General features: G+C 35.9%; 2 protein-coding genes across 2 annotated transcripts in view; one reads left to right on the plus strand and one right to left on the minus strand.

Moving 5' to 3' along the window:
* The window catches only part of ppp1r14ab (protein phosphatase 1, regulatory (inhibitor) subunit 14Ab), a 38,840-nt gene extending 35,790 nt beyond the window's left edge, over nucleotides 1-3,050 (minus strand). The window contains 1 exon segment of the mRNA NM_200810.1: nucleotides 2,840-3,050. Coding sequence (NP_957104.1) covers nucleotides 2,840-3,037 — 198 coding nt within the window. The 5' untranslated portion in view covers nucleotides 3,038-3,050.
* A 6,811-nt stretch (nucleotides 3,051-9,861) lies between these two features.
* The window catches only part of spint2 (serine peptidase inhibitor, Kunitz type, 2), an 11,460-nt gene continuing 3,152 nt past the window's right edge, over nucleotides 9,862-18,169 (plus strand). The window contains 6 exon segments of the mRNA NM_001077250.2: nucleotides 9,862-10,344; nucleotides 11,575-11,745; nucleotides 15,017-15,082; nucleotides 15,839-15,886; nucleotides 16,003-16,158; nucleotides 16,235-16,306. Of these exon segments, the coding sequence (NP_001070718.2) occupies nucleotides 9,954-10,344; nucleotides 11,575-11,745; nucleotides 15,017-15,082; nucleotides 15,839-15,886; nucleotides 16,003-16,158; nucleotides 16,235-16,306 (904 nt within the window). The 5' untranslated portion in view covers nucleotides 9,862-9,953.

The following is an 18,169-nucleotide window of genomic DNA, read 5'->3' on the forward strand; positions in this document are numbered from 1 at the left end:
AGTCTCTTCTTCATCATTTCATAACTGTGTTTTTGGTGGCAGGAAGCCATGTGCGTTTCAGTGTCAGAGCCCAAACATCCACCATTACAAAGCCCAGTGACTGTGAGTGTTTACTGTTTTCCAGGCGCCTGCTGGCATCCCAGAGCTCTCCGCTCTCCATGTAAGGCAGCAAACGCACCAACAAATCTTAACAGCATCTTTAAGCATTTAAGATCAGCCCCCTGATCTTGGGAACTGGACACACGAAGAAAAAAAACTTACATCCTAAAATATCCCAAGACACAAGAATGTGAACTAATTGGATATTGTTAGCATTTCTGCATATCAAACATTTTTTTCAAGCCTCCCAGGGGAAAAGTAATAGCAGCTTGATGTAAATTTGTGCTACATTAACAATAAGCTGAGTCAAGTTAGTGTTAAAAGCATTAGGAGATGCAAATTCCATGTCAAGGTGTGAGGTACAAATCTTCAAAACGTGTGTGGTTTTATAAATGCTTGCTAATAAGAAAGTATTTACACTCAATTAAAAGAATACTGCTGCTTGTTCAGACTGCCTGTTTAAAATTAGCTGAAACAATACAATTCTTGTAATTTCTTTGGCCAGTTAATTTTATTTGTAAACCATTAAGTTAACTTAGCATTTTGTCTTGTGACAACATTAAGGAATTGTGTTGGTCCAACTAACAGGTTAGGGGATTTGTGTTTCTCAGCATACTTTGCGTGGGATTGAATTAAGAGAGGGAAATGAAGACAATAAAAGTAATCTTAAGTGTTTAAAGTTAATAGAAAGGGTTGTTGGAGTTTAATCGTGCCTTTAGTTTGAAGATTTAGAACATTTTATGTAATGCTTTGGGTTCTGAGATTAACACGTTGCAGAAGCACCCATGCTTAGAAGCACCCAAGCTTAATTAGCAAAATGCAGTTTGTTGCTTTGCTCAGTAGGCAATAACTGTCGTAAAATTAGTGCGGAGATCAGTCTCAAAAAGCTGTAAATGTAACTCATGAAATATTGCTCTTTTGGTTAATTTAGGATAACTTCAAATAAAACTAAGATACGTTGAAATATATGAGACATAAAAAACATACATGATAATTTCAGACCTTTGAGTTTAACTTAAATAACAATACAAATGTATTTAAACTAAGCTGCATGATGGCGCAGTGGGTAGCACGATTGCCTTACAGCAAGAAGGTTGCTGGTTCAAGCCAGTTGGCCTTTCTGTATGGAGTTTACATGTTCTCCTCGTTATTGCGTGGGTTTTCTTAGGATGCTCCATTTTTCCCAAGTCCAAAGACATGCGGTACAGGTGAATTGAGTAGGCTTAATTGTCCGTAGTGTATGTGTGTGAATGAGTGTGTATGGATGATTCCCAGTAATGGGTTACAGCTGGATGAGCATGCGCTGCGTAAAACATATGCAGGATAAGTTGGCGGTTCATTCCGGTGGGGCGACCCTAGATTAATATAGGAACTAAGCCGAAAAGAATAAATGAATGAATTTAAACTTTTATTTAATGTAATCATTTTGGACCAACTCAATTGCATTTAATTGTGTATATAGTTTTTTTTGGTGGTGCTTCATTGGATGTAAACTGAAGTTTTTTTTTAGTATTATTTCTTATTGACATTGGTGGGTGCATGATGAACTTTTAACATTTATGAAACTTCTCACTAAGAAAAATGATGGATTGTTTTAAGAAAGGTTATTTAGGCAACAAACAAATTTAAGTTGTTATCTATGGCTTCACTGCGAAAACCCCTTTTTAGCTCACTGTAAAAATGCATGGTTCCACACAATTGCTTATTCATGTTGTCCAAGAATGAATCGATTAAGTTCACTATTAATGATTTAGTTGACTTAACATAAAACTATTAAGTCGCCCTTATCTCAGGAATTGTGATGTTTCAGCTCATTTTAACAAGCAATTTGAACAAGCAGCGAGTGAATCACCATTTTTCAAGGAGACATTAGGAGTTTTTGATGTAAAGTGCTTTTTTGTGTTATTACTATAAGACTTTTATGCCTTTTTAACTGACCTAAATTAGTATATATTGTTTTATTGTTATTATAAAATAATTGTTCATTAATTATTATAAATTATTTCAGATACAAATCTGTATAGGTAGTTTCTAAAATGTGGTCTAATAATTAAATATACAATGCTGCACATTTAAATGTGTTTACATATACATCCTCAAGAAGAAACAAAACAAACAATATAAAACTATATATATAACGTCATTTAAATGGTTGATAAAACAGTGCATGTGATTATTTAGTAAAGGTTGGTTTCAGCCTGTCATCGTTAAAGTCGCTTTTTGCACTGTTTATATATTCATGAGGGACACAAAAGGCTGCTGTCTCGAGAAATGACCCGAGAAAAGGTTCACGCCCTTCATGAATAAACGTGCTGAACAGTCTGTGATTTGCACATCTAAGCGACTCAGTCAAGGATTATTTTGCTAAACTGACTTGTGGAATGAATAATCCTTTATCACATTTAACCACATCAGAACATTTACATTCAGTTTTGGATTAAAATGTAGTGACACCTGCTTTACAATTGAGACACGTAGGTGCACATCTCCACGTGGATAGCAAGAATTTTAAATCTTCCTCTCATTCATATGAAACTTTCATTACTATATAAGACAGATGCATTTACTACTAACAAATGAACTACTCATTAATAGCTTCCAATGACAGCGCAAAGAAATAATAAGCAAATAGCAGATTTATTACCATTGAAATTCAGTTTATAATCTGAAAACTGTTTAGGTCAATTAGTGTTTCATTTATTTTACTTTACTCATTATTCTAAATAAAAAGATGACTCACCCTTCCCAAATACAGCTCGTCAAGTCCACAATCTATCCACTTTTCCACATCCAGGCGCCTCTGGAGTTCCTTTCTATTATATTTGACGGTGACTCGCGCTTGTCTCTTCTGCACACTCAGTCCAGCTTCCCGGCTGGCTCCTCGGTTCGGCGAGTGGATTTTATTGTTATAACGCCTCCCCACCCGATTCGCAGCCATCTCCAGACTGACCCTCCGGATGGACACTTGCATACAAATAATTGATCCAGAGTCTGGCGGAGCAAGTGCGCTCCTCTGACACCTCCAGAGCGCGCCGGGTCGCTGCGGGGTCCTAGCGCTGCCATATTACCGTCCTGTCGCTCTCCACTAGGGGTACTGCGACCGACCCTCAGGGACCCGCAACAACAAGATGATACAATGTTGGTAATAGGGAAAGGTCGCTGGTTCGAGTCCTGGCTAGGTTAGAAGGCATTTCTGTGTGGTGTTTGCCGGTCCTTCCCTTGTTCACGTGGGTTTACTCTGGATGCTCTGGATTCCCCCACAGCCTAAAGACCAGGCCCGGATTGGCTAATCGGGAGGACCGGGAGAATTCCCGGTGGGCCGGTCCGTTTTTTGGCCGCGAGGGCCGGTGTACCTAGCTCCAGAATCTGTTGCTCTCAGCAGTCACACTTTTTAAATTTATTTAATTACTTGACCACAACCTTTTTATTCATTATTTTTTTGCAACTCTTCTCTTTTTATCTATTTTAATGATCATAAAACTTAGTTGTGTCTCCTCATTGCACACAGCTGTTGTGGTCCAGCGGTTAGCACGTGTGGTTAAAACTCCGCGGATCCGGGTTCGAATCCTCGTTAGAATAATTTATTGTTTTCATTTTTATTGTTAAGACATATAATACTGTTAGGGTTGTTGAACATTTGAAGTTCTAAAGCAGCTGTTTTCTCAAAAAAAAGACGTGATAGTGTAATTAGCAACTGAATTGGAAATGACCTTATTTTAATGTAGTCAGTCGTGAACTGAGGTGGGCCGGTCTGAGGCTTGAAACTCCAGAGCTGAAAAGGAGTCCCACTCCGGCCCTGCTAAAGACGTGTGGTAAAGGTCAACTGAGTAAAAAAAATAATAATTGTAGTGTATGAGTGTGTGTGTATGAATGAGAGAGTGTATGGGTGTTTCCCAGAGCTGGATTACAGCTGGAAGAGCATCTGCCACATGAAACATATGTCAGAGTAATTGGCAGTTCATTCCAATGTAGCAGTGCTTGATAAATCAAAACTAAGTCAAAGCATAGTGAATAAGTGAGTAAGTAACTGCAGTTATTAATATTAAGAAAGTAGTACAACCCTGGTAACTTTTTTACACCAACACTGAATATGAAAGTTTTTTTTTATTTTTTGCCATTTGTTTTTCTCATATTTTGAAACTACAATATATATATATATATATATATATATATATATATATATATATATATATATATATATATATATATATATATATATATATATATATATATATATATATATAAATTATTATTATTATTATTATTATTATTATTATTATTATTATATTTTTATGTTATTTTTAAAGCAATAGGCTATGAACAAGACAAGGGTACAAGACATGGCTTTAATAAGATAAAGAAGTACAATTCCATGAAAAAATGTTTGTGCATTTACATCATTTGTGGGTATAAAGAAATTGACCGAAGTCTTGTTTGGAATGTGTGGAGATCTTTTTTTTTTTGTTACATTTTGCTCACAGCAACACCATGATTGGTGGGAATTTCTGAACAGCATAATAAATATTATTTTTGAATGATTTCCATTAATAAACATGAATGTTTCAAAAAATTAATAAACAATTCTTCAGCAACCTTTGAGCAAAAAGTCTTTCGGGTGCTGTGTATAAAATCTTTTCTGTTCAAAACCTTTTTGAGCAATGTTGCTTGGCTATACTTTTCCTATTGAGAATGGGAAACCAAATTGCATCTGGATGTGGTTGCCCTAATTGGTTGCCCTATGTCTCACCTAATTGCCCATTAACAGCATTGTTGCTCAAAGTTGTCCAGAACAAAATATTTTGACACCATAAGACAGCGTGGCTTTTTTCCTAAATAATAAAGCTATTTGTACTTAAAAAGTAAATAGGCCCATATATATAATTAAAAAGAAGTGGTCGTTTTTTTTTTAATCCATTTAAAAAATATTTTTATCAAAACTTCAAATATTAAATCAATCAATCAAACTTTATAATTATTTGGTATTTATTTGTAACATATTTATATGTTATATATGATTAATGTGTAAAATATTAAAATATCATGCATAAAATATAAATTATAAAAATATGGCTACCTGTACTTTGTATAGCTGTAGAATAAAACCTAACATAACTTCTGCTAGTAAATTAAAGTCACAGTAGCAGAACAGTTGATTGAACATAACTTGAAAAGGCATACACCTGTCTATATAAGGTCTCAGGGTTGACAGTGCATGTCAAAACACAAACCAAGCATGAAGACAAAAGAATCGTCTGTAGACCTCTGAGACAGGATTGTTCAAGGCACAAGGCTGGGGAAGGTTACAAGAAATTTCTGCTGCTCTGAAAGTTATAATGAGCACAGTGGCCTCCATCATCCTTAAGTGAAAATGTTTGGAAGCACCCGGACTCTTCTTAGAGCTGGCCGGCCATCTAAGCTGAGAGATCGGGGGAGAAGACCCTTAGTCATAGAGATGATCAATAACCCAGTAGTCACTCTGTCTAATGCCGAGTTCAGACTGCATTATTTTCAAAGTAGTCGTGTCACAGATGTTTTCACACAGCATGACTGGGCTAGCGTTTCGTCGATGCTTTGTTTACACTGCAAGATGGACCGGCGACAGGGGCTTTCACATTGCATGACTTTACCATAGAAAGAATCGCCGACAACTTCATCCAAACTACATCTCACAACCAAAAACACATAGTAAATGTTTTGTTATTAACTACATAATGAGAAAGAAGCCTTTAATGGGGTCGAAAATGTACATATTTGCTCACCTGGGTTTAAAGGGAATTAGCCATTTCTTCTCAACTTAAGTTGATAATAAACTAACTTCTTCATGTATGAAAGTCAAACAGACACGGGTGCTCCTGAGTCCTGTCAAACCTTCACTAGTTTTTCCTCCCTTTCGTGGGTCCAAATAAACCAAAAAATTAGCACTTTTAACTTCTCCCCCAGCCTCCCCCTGGCCTGCAGCAGGTATACACACATGCACTCACAAGTAAATGCTGCTCTCTCATTGACTGTAGGCGATCGCTGATGTTATTTTCAGTCAAAACTCAATTCACACAGCATGATTTGTCTCGCTGACAGCTCCAGATATTTAGCATGCCAAATATCTCGCAGGCATCGGCGACTCTCAAAGATCGCGTCTTTGATAGTTCATACTGTGTGATTGTCACTCACGTGCACAAGCACAGATTTGCCTGTGATTTCAGGCATTTGTTTCAGGCATCCTCTATTAACAAACTTCAATTAGTACAAAATGCAGCAGCCAGAGTTCTTACCAGGTCTAGAAAATATGATCATATCACCCCAATTTTATCCTCCTTACACTGGCTGCCTGTTAAGTTTCGTATTGAATTTAAAATATTACTTCTCACCTATAAAGCTCTAAATAATCTAGCTCCTGTTTATCTAACCAACCTTCTGTCTCGCAACAATCCAACTCGCTCTGTATGATCTCAAAACTCAGGGCTTCTGGTAGTACTTAGAATAGCAAAATCGAGTAAAGGAGGTTGAGCCTTCTCTTTCATGGCTCACACTCTGGAATAGCCTTCCTGATAACATTCGAGGTTCAAAACTAGATTAAAGACCTATCTGTTTAGTAAAGCATACACTCAATGCATCACCTAGCGGGTTCCACACAGGCTTCTGCATCTTGCTTATATACACTACGAACAGCAGCTACGCTAATTATTCTCTATTTTCACCTGGGAATACTCATCCCGAGGTCCTCAGATTATGCAGTCACTGATTGGATCCAAGACCAGCGACAAGATGATCCCAAGGTTTCCATAACCGGGACCAGGCCATATCCCGAGCTGCTGCTGTGCTGATGGTCATGGGGAGTGGAGAACATGAGTTTGATTCCAGCAATGCTCCAGGGACAGACGAGTCTTCGCTGAGGCCATCTTCCAGCCTCCACCGCGGTGACTGAAGCTCTGCACAAGACTTTTGGCCAGCGGAGAAATTAAAATGGTCGTGCCCAACTGAGTCTGGTTCTCTCAAGGTTTTTTTTTCTTCACTCCTATCAGGTGAAGTTTTTTTTTCTCTCTCCGCTGTCGCCACTGGCTCGCATGGTTCAGGATTGGTAGAGCTATGCATCAATGAATTTGCTCTTCAGTTTTTGAACTCTCAGTAATGATTTTAAATCACACTGAACTGAGCTAAACTGAACTGAACTGAACTTAAACACTAAAAACTGAACTACACTGTTCCAGTTACTATGACCATTTATGTGAAGCTGCTTTGACACAATCTACATTGTAAAAGCGCTATACAAATAAAGCTGAATTGAATTGAATTGAATTTGTTGGCGATTTCTCAAAACCTGTCGGTGAGCCAAAATCAGGACTAAAATCATGCAGTCTGAACTAGGCATAAGCTCCAGCAATCTTCTGTGGAGACAGAAGAAACTTACAGAAGGATAACCATCTGTGCAGCAATCCATTAATCAGGCCTGTATGGTAGCGTTGCCAGATGGAAGCCACTCCCGACCTGGAATTTGCCAAAAGGCATCTGAAGGATTCTTAGACCATAAGAAACAAAATTCTCTGGTCTGATGAGACTAAAAATGAACTTTTTTGAGTGATTGCCAGGCATTATGTTTGGAGAAAACCAGGCACCGATCATCACCAGGCTAATACCATCCTTACAGTGAAGCATGGTGGTGGCAGCATCATGCTATGGGGATGTTTTTCAGCAGCAGGAACTGGAAGACTAGTCAGCATAGAGGGAAAGATGAATGCAGCAATGTACAGAGACGTCCTGAAAGAAAACCTGCTTCAGAGTGCTCTCAACCTCAGACTGGGGTGATGATTCATCTTCCAGCAGGACAATGAACCCAAAGCACACCGCCAAAATATTAATGCAGTGGCTTTACAACAACTCTGTGAATGTCCTTGAGTGGCCCAGCCAAAGCCCAGATCTAAATTCTATTGAACATCACTTACAGATCAAAAAATGGCTGTACACCATCGCTTCCCATCCAACCTGATAGAGCTTGAGAGGTACTGGGAAGAGGAATGGGCAAAAATTTCCAAAGACAGGTGTGCTAAGCTTGTGGCATCATATTCAAAAAGACTTGAGGCTGTAATTGCTGCCAAAGGTGTATCAACAAAGTACTGAGCAAAGGCTGTAAATAATGATGTACATGTGATTTTTCAGTTTTTTGTTTATTTATTTTTTCAAAATATTTTTTTTTAGCAATGTGTCAATTTTTTTCATTCTTTTTGCGCTATACGCCACTGGTCATACCCATGACATTATACAAATAATTTTTGTTCTCATAACTCACATAAACAAGCACACACACTGTCCTTCACACAAACATTGTAGATTTAGCTAATAAAGACATTTGCATGACTGTTTTGCAGTTTCCTTGTTTATTATAGATTTCATTTTTTTCCTCCCCCTGGCCCCCCTAAATTTGGACACATATTTTTGTGTCACAATTAAAACACCATGGAGAAGCAAGATTAGACATCACGCACTTTCAAATGTCGCGCCCTTTCCCATGACTTTTGTCAGTGACGGTGCTGCGCTCATCAGTTTTCCACATTCATCAGAAACTAAGCCCCAAATTGACACAGGTAATCAACTTTAGTCACGTTCATGTTGTGAAGAACTATCAAAATTTCTATTGTTGATTATATTAGACTTTTGTTTTCAATTTTAAAACTTTTAATTTAGGAAGTCCTTGGCTGAGCGGAGGCTATTAATAATCAGAAATTGAGTGTACATAGTTTTACGTTAGGGAATGCAGTCTTTAATTTACAAACAGTCAGCAAGTATACAGCAAGAGAACAGATTTAACACATTGATAAAATTTTGTTTTCAGTCACCCTCATGTAAAAGTAAAATTCAACTAGTTTAGTTTTGCCTTTATTCATTTTTGGTTTTAGATGTGACATAAAGCACAAATCTTCAAACTCATGATTTTTTACAACATGCTTTTAAACATAATAGTTTAACTAACTAATTTCTAATAATTACTTTTTTATCTTTCCCGCGGTGACAGTGAGTGCATATTTTACTAGTTATTTTACCGAATAGTTGTATTCAGATTAAGGTGTAATTTATAGACTTAACAAGGTTATGTTAGCTATAAAGTAAAAATAATTAGTCATTCATAAGTTATTGTATAACTGGTTTGTTGTATAGACAATTAAAATAGCACAGTAAATATTTTTAAGGGGGCTAATGATACTGAAAATCAAAATCAAATTAAATCAAAAACTGCTTTTATTCAAAACAAACTAAGAAATAAGACGTATTATTAATCCAGAAGAATTATTTTAGTTTTACAGGAAATGCTGTGAAAATTTCTTTGGTTTGTTAAAGATCACTTGGGAAACATTATATTAAATTAAGGGGAGGGCAAACAAATTGACTTTAACAGTATCTGTTAAAGTTTACAGGTGCAAATATGTGCCTTGATGTACTTGTACTTAATTCCTACTATGATAAACAACACCTAAAAAAAGTATGACAATGTATTAATCAACAGTGTTATCAACAGTACATAAGTGTATCCTTGAGCTTAGTACATTGTGCAGTCATATCCTGCCTTCACGATATATTATCATTTGAGGAAATTTCTGGAGGTCTTCAGTGATCGTTCGACAGTTTGGTCTCGGAGTGAGGATCTTATAAAAGACTGTGACGTCACTCTAGAGGAAGTTGTTTGCTGCTTTATATCCCAGGAGCGAAGACGCTCACCTGCTGTGTTCGTAATATACACGGACGTCATCCGGGTTCGTTGTAACAGGTGTGGTCATTATAGAGTTCGTTCAACTTCATTTTGCAGTCGCAAACAGTCGGTCATACACAAAAACAGCTGCTGGGACAGGTAAAAAGGAAAACAAAGAATGGCTCAGGTGTGGTTTACAACATCAATCGTCGGTTTTCTATGCTGTTCGTCGGTTCTGAGCGCGTGTATCTGGGACCCAGACACGGAAATCAACCAGGGTCTGGATCCGAAGTCTTTTAATGACAACGCGCCTTACCTGACCCACCTGTCGGAGATCATGAACGTCGAGCAGTGCCAGCGGGCTTGCTGTGAGAGGGAAGACTGCCAGCTTGCCTTAATCGGAAAAACAGCTGACGGCCCGCAAGAATGTAACCTTGTTAACTGTATGAAGGACGGCAAAGACGTGTGTGTTTTGAGCCAGACCACACAGTTCCAGGTGTACCGCAAGATCGCGGAGACCACCAAAGGGCAAAAAAATCAGGCGGAAGTTCGGACTCTGAACACCACAGGTAAACAAAGCCAGAAATGAAACTACTTTAGCAAAAAAGGTTAAAGACAAATTGTCATGTAGGCTTTCTTAAACGATTATATTAATTTTAGCTTATTTACTTTATTAGTTAGCCAGTTGGTTATTTAAAACAGGTTTAAAGAGTCAAAGCCTAGCCTATGAATTAAAGTGTAACCCTGTATTAGGCAGAAAAACTACCATATGCAAATGATCTTTCTCTATGGGAAAGTTTTTATTCGTTTTAATTACGTTTTTTTTTACCTTCATTAACAGATATAAATTCTCATCAATATACAAAACGTGTATGCCTTTTAAAGATGTTTTGCACCATTTGACTTTACCAAAATGCTTCTTGTTATAAAGAAAACTTTAAATATGTCGACATATTAGAATATGTAAAACAAGTGTATTGACCTGTAAGCTGTCTACTCAGTTTATTTCTTGGTTTTCTAATCGCATGACAATAAAACGCCTGTTTCCATAATAATTTTCTAGTTAAATATGAGTATTTTACAACTAAATGTCACAGCTTTATGAAAGACATAATAAAAGTCAATCAATTTACTGTATTATTATTGCGTTGTTAGTTCACTCTTTAAATAGTTCTGCCATTTACAATACATACACAATATATAACATAAAAATATATAAATAGCGTGTACATTAGGTTGATACCTATTTGTGAATAAATTGTATCTACAAACGTGTATATATAATAAAGTTTACAATTTAGCAAATAAATGAACCTAACCTCAACAAAAACTGCTGTCTAAAACCCTTCCTTTTTCCAAGTAGTAGTAGTTCAGCATTATTGTCCACTTACATGATCAACCTGTACTTCAGGTTTTACAACCCAGTACTGTAAACAAAGCTCTTTTAATTGCATGAGGAAAGGTTGAGTCTCAAAATGCCTAAAAAAACATATGTTACATTTGTGAGAAGTGACAGCATAGTCAGTCTGATCTAACTCATGGACACTGGAAAATATAAATATTGAATATTTTGTCAAATTTTTCTGAGTCATTTTTGCATCTGTGTATTATTTATTTTTAAATAAAAACCATTAATAAAATATATAAATGATATGTAAATCTAATTATTCGCCAATACATGTAATTGTTAGGTATTGCTATGAGATCTGATCTGAGGTCTGCAGTAATATTATGACCCAGAGGGAAGTGTCCATATCTAAAAGTGTTTATTGATTTTTCCTTTTCTTTTTTACTATTAGATCACTGTCGTTTCCCAAGTGCGGTTGGGAATTGTCGTGCTGCCTTCCCAAGGTTTTTCTACGATATCACTGATCAGACCTGCAAGTCTTTCATCTATGGTGGCTGTGGGGGAAACGAAAATAACTTTTACTCCCAGGCGGAATGTGAGGCGTCCTGTCTTGGGGTGAAGGGTAAATATCAGCTAATATTTACTAAAAGTTGACATTTGAGTTTTATGCAGTTATTATTTAAGTGTTTTAATGCTCTGATGACACTAGATTTATAATCACAAATGAAATTGGGATGTATATACTTTGAAATGGATATTAAGGATTTTTTTTTTAATTGTATATAGCTATATTTGTTCTTGCCATGAAAATAACCTTGGTTGCTGACATGGTGTTAAATAAAAAAATGCATTACATTAGTTTGAAATGGATACGCTGTTACGGTTTATTTATTGTTTGTGAATGTCAAAATCTGCATTTATTTAATCAAAATAGATTAAAACAAAAAATTTAAATATTATTAAAGTTATTAAAGGCATAGTACACACAAAAATAAAAAATTATCATAATTTACTTCAGTTGTTCAAAACCTATTTGAGTCTCTTTCTTCTGTTAAACACAAAAGAAGATATTTTGAAGAATGTTGATTGCTGTCATAGTAAATTTTTTCATCCTTTGGAAGTCCAATGTAGATTGATTGCTACCATCAACCAGCATTCTTAAAAATACACGTGATCCTTGAAGTCGTTGTAAAAATGTGATCTTTGAGAAGTCATTGTAATATGTTGATCTTACAAAAAAGCCAAAACAATAATCAACTTCTGCGTCATTCCCTTCACATTTATCATTGTTTATGAATCATAGCTGATACGTCTGCATGCGTACTTAGTCTGGTAAAGCACAATGTCAAATCAAATGCTTGGATAGCAGATAAAAGTAATCTTCAGTGTTTTGTAATTAGATTTGTGGTTGTACAATATGATCTAAAAGCTGCATGTATGTGTTTAATATTGATTTTTACCTCTGAAACCATTATAAATGGACAGAGACATTCAGAGCACCATTATTTATGCTACTAGCAATGTGTCAGCAGCCTAGTTGTATGGTGTGGTATGTAAGAAATGTGGCTCGATGAATGCAAATCAATAAACACATCCTGGATTCTGGGACAGCTGACATTTGCATCTAGGCAGTGTTTGCAATTGGACACCAGAAGGAAATGCACATACATTTAGCCTGCCCAAAAAAAAACATAGTTTTATGGGCCATTTTGAGTTGAAATCTTGACACGCTGGTTTGCGAGGCCCAGGTTTTAATATCCCGTTACAATCCCCAAAAAAGGCACTTGGAATAGTTTTTAGAGCATATCAGTTTATGATCCCACATGTCTGTGGTGATGAAAACAGCTTTCGACAAGGAGACCAAAATATGAGCTTTGGAAAAAAACCATACAAGATCTATTACAGCCCTTCTCCATCGAAAGTGGGCGCAAATCCAGTGCCCACATTGTAGTTTGTGGTTGGCTGTGTGCTCGTTATGGTCAGTCTGCTGGTTTACGTTCTGCTATATTTTGAGTGGCGTTGAGTAGATTTCTTTCCACTTAGAGTTCATAGCTGAGTTCAGCCAGGTAACTTGACATGAGGCCTGAGTATTAAATCATTCTCAGCATATTCCCAGAGCAAAGAGTCTTCATTTCATAGGCTGAAATCAAAACTGCTTCAGTCAAAGTTGATTAGGTTAGATATTTCTATAGGATTTCAATGAGGTATGTGACAAATTCAGTGAGTTTCAGTGTTTTTTAAAATACTGAATCTCTATGAAAAGACTCAGTAAGGTTTCAGCTTACTCTGGGTTGTTGAATAACCGGTTTGGTGACCTCTGTTGCAGATGGATTACTTGTCCTCAGCACAAACACATTAGTTGTTAGTCGTCTTTTTTTTAAAGTTACTACTTCCCTCTTTTACAGGTATTTTTTGAGTGAGTCATGAATTCACTAAGAGGAAAGGGAGTACTTTTTCGATTTCTTTAGTTTATGATTCACTGGGTCTTTGTTTTTGTGCCTGCTGTATTTGAGTAACTCTTTGTGATCCACCAAATTACCATGTTTATGAGTTGAGGTGATGTTTAGATGTAAAAAGATGCCATTTGCTTTCAATAAAGACACACTATGGCATAATCATATCATTGTCATCGGGAAATCATACAAAGAATTTTATTTACAACACTTTAAGCTGTTTTGTGTTATGCAATGTGTAATGCGTGAGAATGTGTAATGAATTGTGCAACTGGATTTTTTTGAAAAAGAGAGAAAACTGCTTCCTATATTTTTTTGCAAAAAACATGGTAATGTTTAGTTTTTGTAACCTACTGACCTCAACATTTGAAACAAAAGTGTCATTTAGTGTTTTTTCAATTATTGTTTTTTTTAGTGAGGGTGCCTAAAATTAAGTAAATACATTTATAATGCTACAAAATATTTAATTCCAAATAAAAAACTTGTTTTTTGAACTTTTTATTCATCAAAAATAATTTCAACATTTTAACAACAAATGTTTTCTGAGGAGTCTGATGAGACTGAAGACAAAATTCAGCTTTGCTATATCTCAAGAATAAATGACTGTCGGTAGGAAAACGGTTCCTTTTAAAGGGTTAGTTCACCCTAAAGGGAAGATTCTGTTATTAGTTACTCACCCTCATGTCGTTTGTATCCTCTGAGACATATAGCACGATTAGTATGCAAAAGAGAACTTCTTCTTCAGAACACAAATTTAGATATTTTAGATTAAATCTGAGAGCTTTCTGACCCTCCATAGATGGCAACAGTTCTAAACTTCCAGACAAGGAACCAAAATAGTCAACATTTCATGTGACTTTACTGGATAAACTGTGATCATTTGAAGCTCCAAGAACACTTTTGTGTGCCAAAACGAAATACTATAAACACAACCCTGTTCGCAAGTGTCTTCTCTCCTGCAACTGAGGTTGCCAGAGTGCAAGTATACTATAGGAACTATAACATCTTGTCATTAGATCTGCAGAGCAACTCTCAAGCATCGTATTGCACATGCATCATGCATAAACATGCATTCAGACCTGATGCAGAAGACATTAGTGAACAAAGTTGTTTTTGTTATTAATCTTCGTATGGTTACAGTTGAAACTCTGAAGTAATGTGCTGACAGTTTTTTTTTTTTGCACCTTTTCTGGACTTCTTAGGACTCTGGTTTAACATAAAAGACTTTAATATGCATTTCAAATAGTGGTTTATTGAAGTGGTTTATCAAATAGTGGCATTGAAGTGACAGGAGTGTGAGTAATTAATAAACACATTTTCACTTTTGCGTGAACTGATTCTTTAAATAAAAAATAATCAAATAAATGCAGTTTTGGTGAGCAAAAAATAATGTGAATTTACAAAAAACGCTGAATATTAAACTTACAGATCTGTTTTCAGGTGCTGTTGAGGACGCCCGTTCTGTCTCTCCGCGCAGCCGAATGTCTGGACCTGAAATCAAGAATGGTAAGCAAATATAACTGTTTTCAAGATATCCCAATAAGACCCATTCTTAATAAGAGTGATCATGCTTTAAACATTTATTTAGAAACATGAAGGCTGAAGCTTAAATGGCCTATCATTTTAGAAATGGTTTGCACTAAATAAATAAAGACAAATTCCATTGTTATTTTTTAAATTATTTAAAATGGAGTTCAGAAATCAGACTGTGCTCTATTCAGAACAAAATAATGGGTCTCATTCACCAAACATGCATATTCACAGATTTGTTGTATGAAGTTTCTTTTTGAAAGTTTTCACAAACATAATTCACCAAAATCTAAAAACAACTCAAATTTATCTAGAATTTATAAAATAAATAAGATTTCAAAGCACACATTCACGTCAGAACTATAATGCTGAATAGACTTTTATATATTAAAAAACCTGAGTACAATAATAATTATAGGTAATTTGTTAATCGTTTCAGCAACATGTTTATTTTTATCTTAAATATTTCATTGTTATGGGGAATGAGTAATCAAAGCTGTTATAACTCGAACTGCACTTCTTCTGAATAACAATGCCTATATGCATATTTACAGCTGGCTATATTAAGGGGTCTGTATTAAAACATGTTTTCAATTGAGGACACATTATTACAAAAACGGATGATCTTTGTTTAATACTTCAGTATTATAAATAAAAGTTGCCTTTTGTTTTTATCATTACTTTTGTAGTATTTAAATTGTTCACTTTTAAAAATTGTATCCTTCTCCTCAGATGTTGATCCCAAGGCTCTTACTGAAATGACATCAGAGGAATTCCAAGGTATTTCATCTGGGTTTTATTTTTTTAAGTATTTAAAATAAAATGAGTTGTCCATGGTTTTATGTTGTCCACATCTTTAAGTATAGTTAAACACCATTGACTCTAATGTCTTTCAGAGAAGTGTCAGTCTCCTGCAGTGACTGGAAATTGCAGAGCCTCCATTAAGCGCTTTTACTACAACAATGGAGTCTGTCAACAGTTCATCTATGGAGGCTGCGGTGGCAACAAGAACAATTATGAATCTGAGGATTCATGCATGACAGCCTGCACAGGTAGTACTCTGTGTAATGGTTCATTTTCCCCATCACCATAATCAGGAAATTCTGACTTTGTGTGTTTGCATCCCAGTGAAGATCATTCCCAAAGAACAGGAGGGCCCTGTCATTCCAGCTATTCCAAAAAGTGCCCACAGCTTTGAAGGTAAGGCAAAAAGTGGCTTAGTGCCTTGTCAATCATCCTTTCACATTACTCAAATGTCTTTCATATTTAAAGTGATAGTTCACCCAAAACTGAAACTGTCATCCTTTGCTCACTCTTCACTTATTACAAAACCTGTTTGACTTTTCTATGAACAGAAAGGGAGATATTGTGAAGAAAGTTGGAAACTGGTAACCAGTGACTTAGTATTCATTTTTCTTATGAATGTCAATGGTTACTGGATTTTGGCTTTCTTCAATTGTGTTCAACAGAATAGAAACCCAAGAAACTCATAAAGGTTTGCAAATGACTGATGGCAAGTCACCAGTTAGTACATTTTCAATTTTGGGTGAAGTTTTATTTGTAGAGAGTTCTCCTCGGGTGTTTACATAATTATGCATATATATCAGAGATTACTGACCAAAAATTTCTTCCTAAAACTTCACATCATTGTTGCAGATGAAATATAACCTGGAATATGTTTAATAAACATTTTCCATTAGGTTCGATGTTGATTAACAATCATTTTACCATCTATGCCAAAGTTTCTCTTGTACAACTCGCACATCCACCATTCTAATCAACAATTTCTTGTTCTAATCAAATTCACATCCAACGCAACAAACTAACAGACAGATGTGGAATATATATATATACATTTTTTTTAAACAAGGTATAAAAAAGGGCAAGCAAATGAATAGAAATGTTCATGCTGACAGATCCAATTCAAAATACACTACCTGACAAAAATTTTGACTTCTGATTGATCATTTGGAAAAGTGGCGGAAGTTAGATTTTTTTTCAGATGAAGCATCTGTTGAACTGCATCCTAATCATCACGAATAATGCAGAAGACCTATTTGAACCTACAAGGACCCAAGATTCTTATAGAAATCAGTCAACTTTAGTGAAGGGAAAATCATGGTTTGGGGTTGCATTTAGTATGGGGGTGTGTGAGAGATTTGCAGAGTGGATGGCAACATCAACAGCCTGAGGTATCAAGACATTTGTGCTGCCCATTACATTACAAACCAGAGCAGAAGGCAAAATCTTCAGCAGGATAGCGCTCCTCATACTTCAGCCTCTACATCAAAGTTCCTGAAAGCAAAAAAGGTCAAGGTGCTCCAGGATTGGCAAGCCCAGTCACCAGAGATGAACATTATTGAGCATGTCTGGGATAAGATGGGTGAGGCAATGAAGATGGATGCAAAGAATCTTGATGAACTGGAAGAAGGCTTTCCTTGCCATTCCACATGACTTTACTAATAAGTTATTTGAGTCGTTGTAGAGATGTATGGATGCAGTCTTCCAAGCTAATGGGAGTCATACACAAAATAAATAATTTTTCCACTGCAGCATGACTTTATATTCTATACTGTACATTATTTCTGTTAAGTGACAATACTTTGTCTAAGCAAAGTTAGAGCTTACTGTCCTAATTAAATAATTAAAAATCAAGGCATGATCATATTTTGTTTTGGTAAAATAAGCATAATTTAGAGGCCTTTGCCTTTCATATAAGCCACTTCTGATACCAAATGATCAACTAGAAGCCACATTATTATTTGTTGTTCCTAAAACTTGGATGGGTGACAAATCTTAGATCAGGTAGTGTTTATTGGAAACATGTTGTGAAAATATTAAAATACTCAGCAGCTCTCGTAAAGTTTGGCAAGTCATTCTATAAGCTTAAAACATTAAAACATAAAAGTCTGTGTAAGTGATTTTGTGTCTCAATTTGCCTCCACATTAAGTGCTATTAATTTACAGCGGTTTTGGCTTTAATTCAGGTAAAGGCTTGCTTACTTTTTTTGTAGGCAAATGACAGCACCTTGACGTGAGTGACGTTCAGTGTAAAAAAAAATG

Source organism: Danio rerio, chromosome 15, assembly GCF_049306965.1.
Source record: "Danio rerio strain Tuebingen ecotype United States chromosome 15, GRCz12tu, whole genome shotgun sequence".
Classification (NCBI taxonomy): domain Eukaryota; kingdom Metazoa; phylum Chordata; class Actinopteri; order Cypriniformes; family Danionidae; genus Danio; species Danio rerio.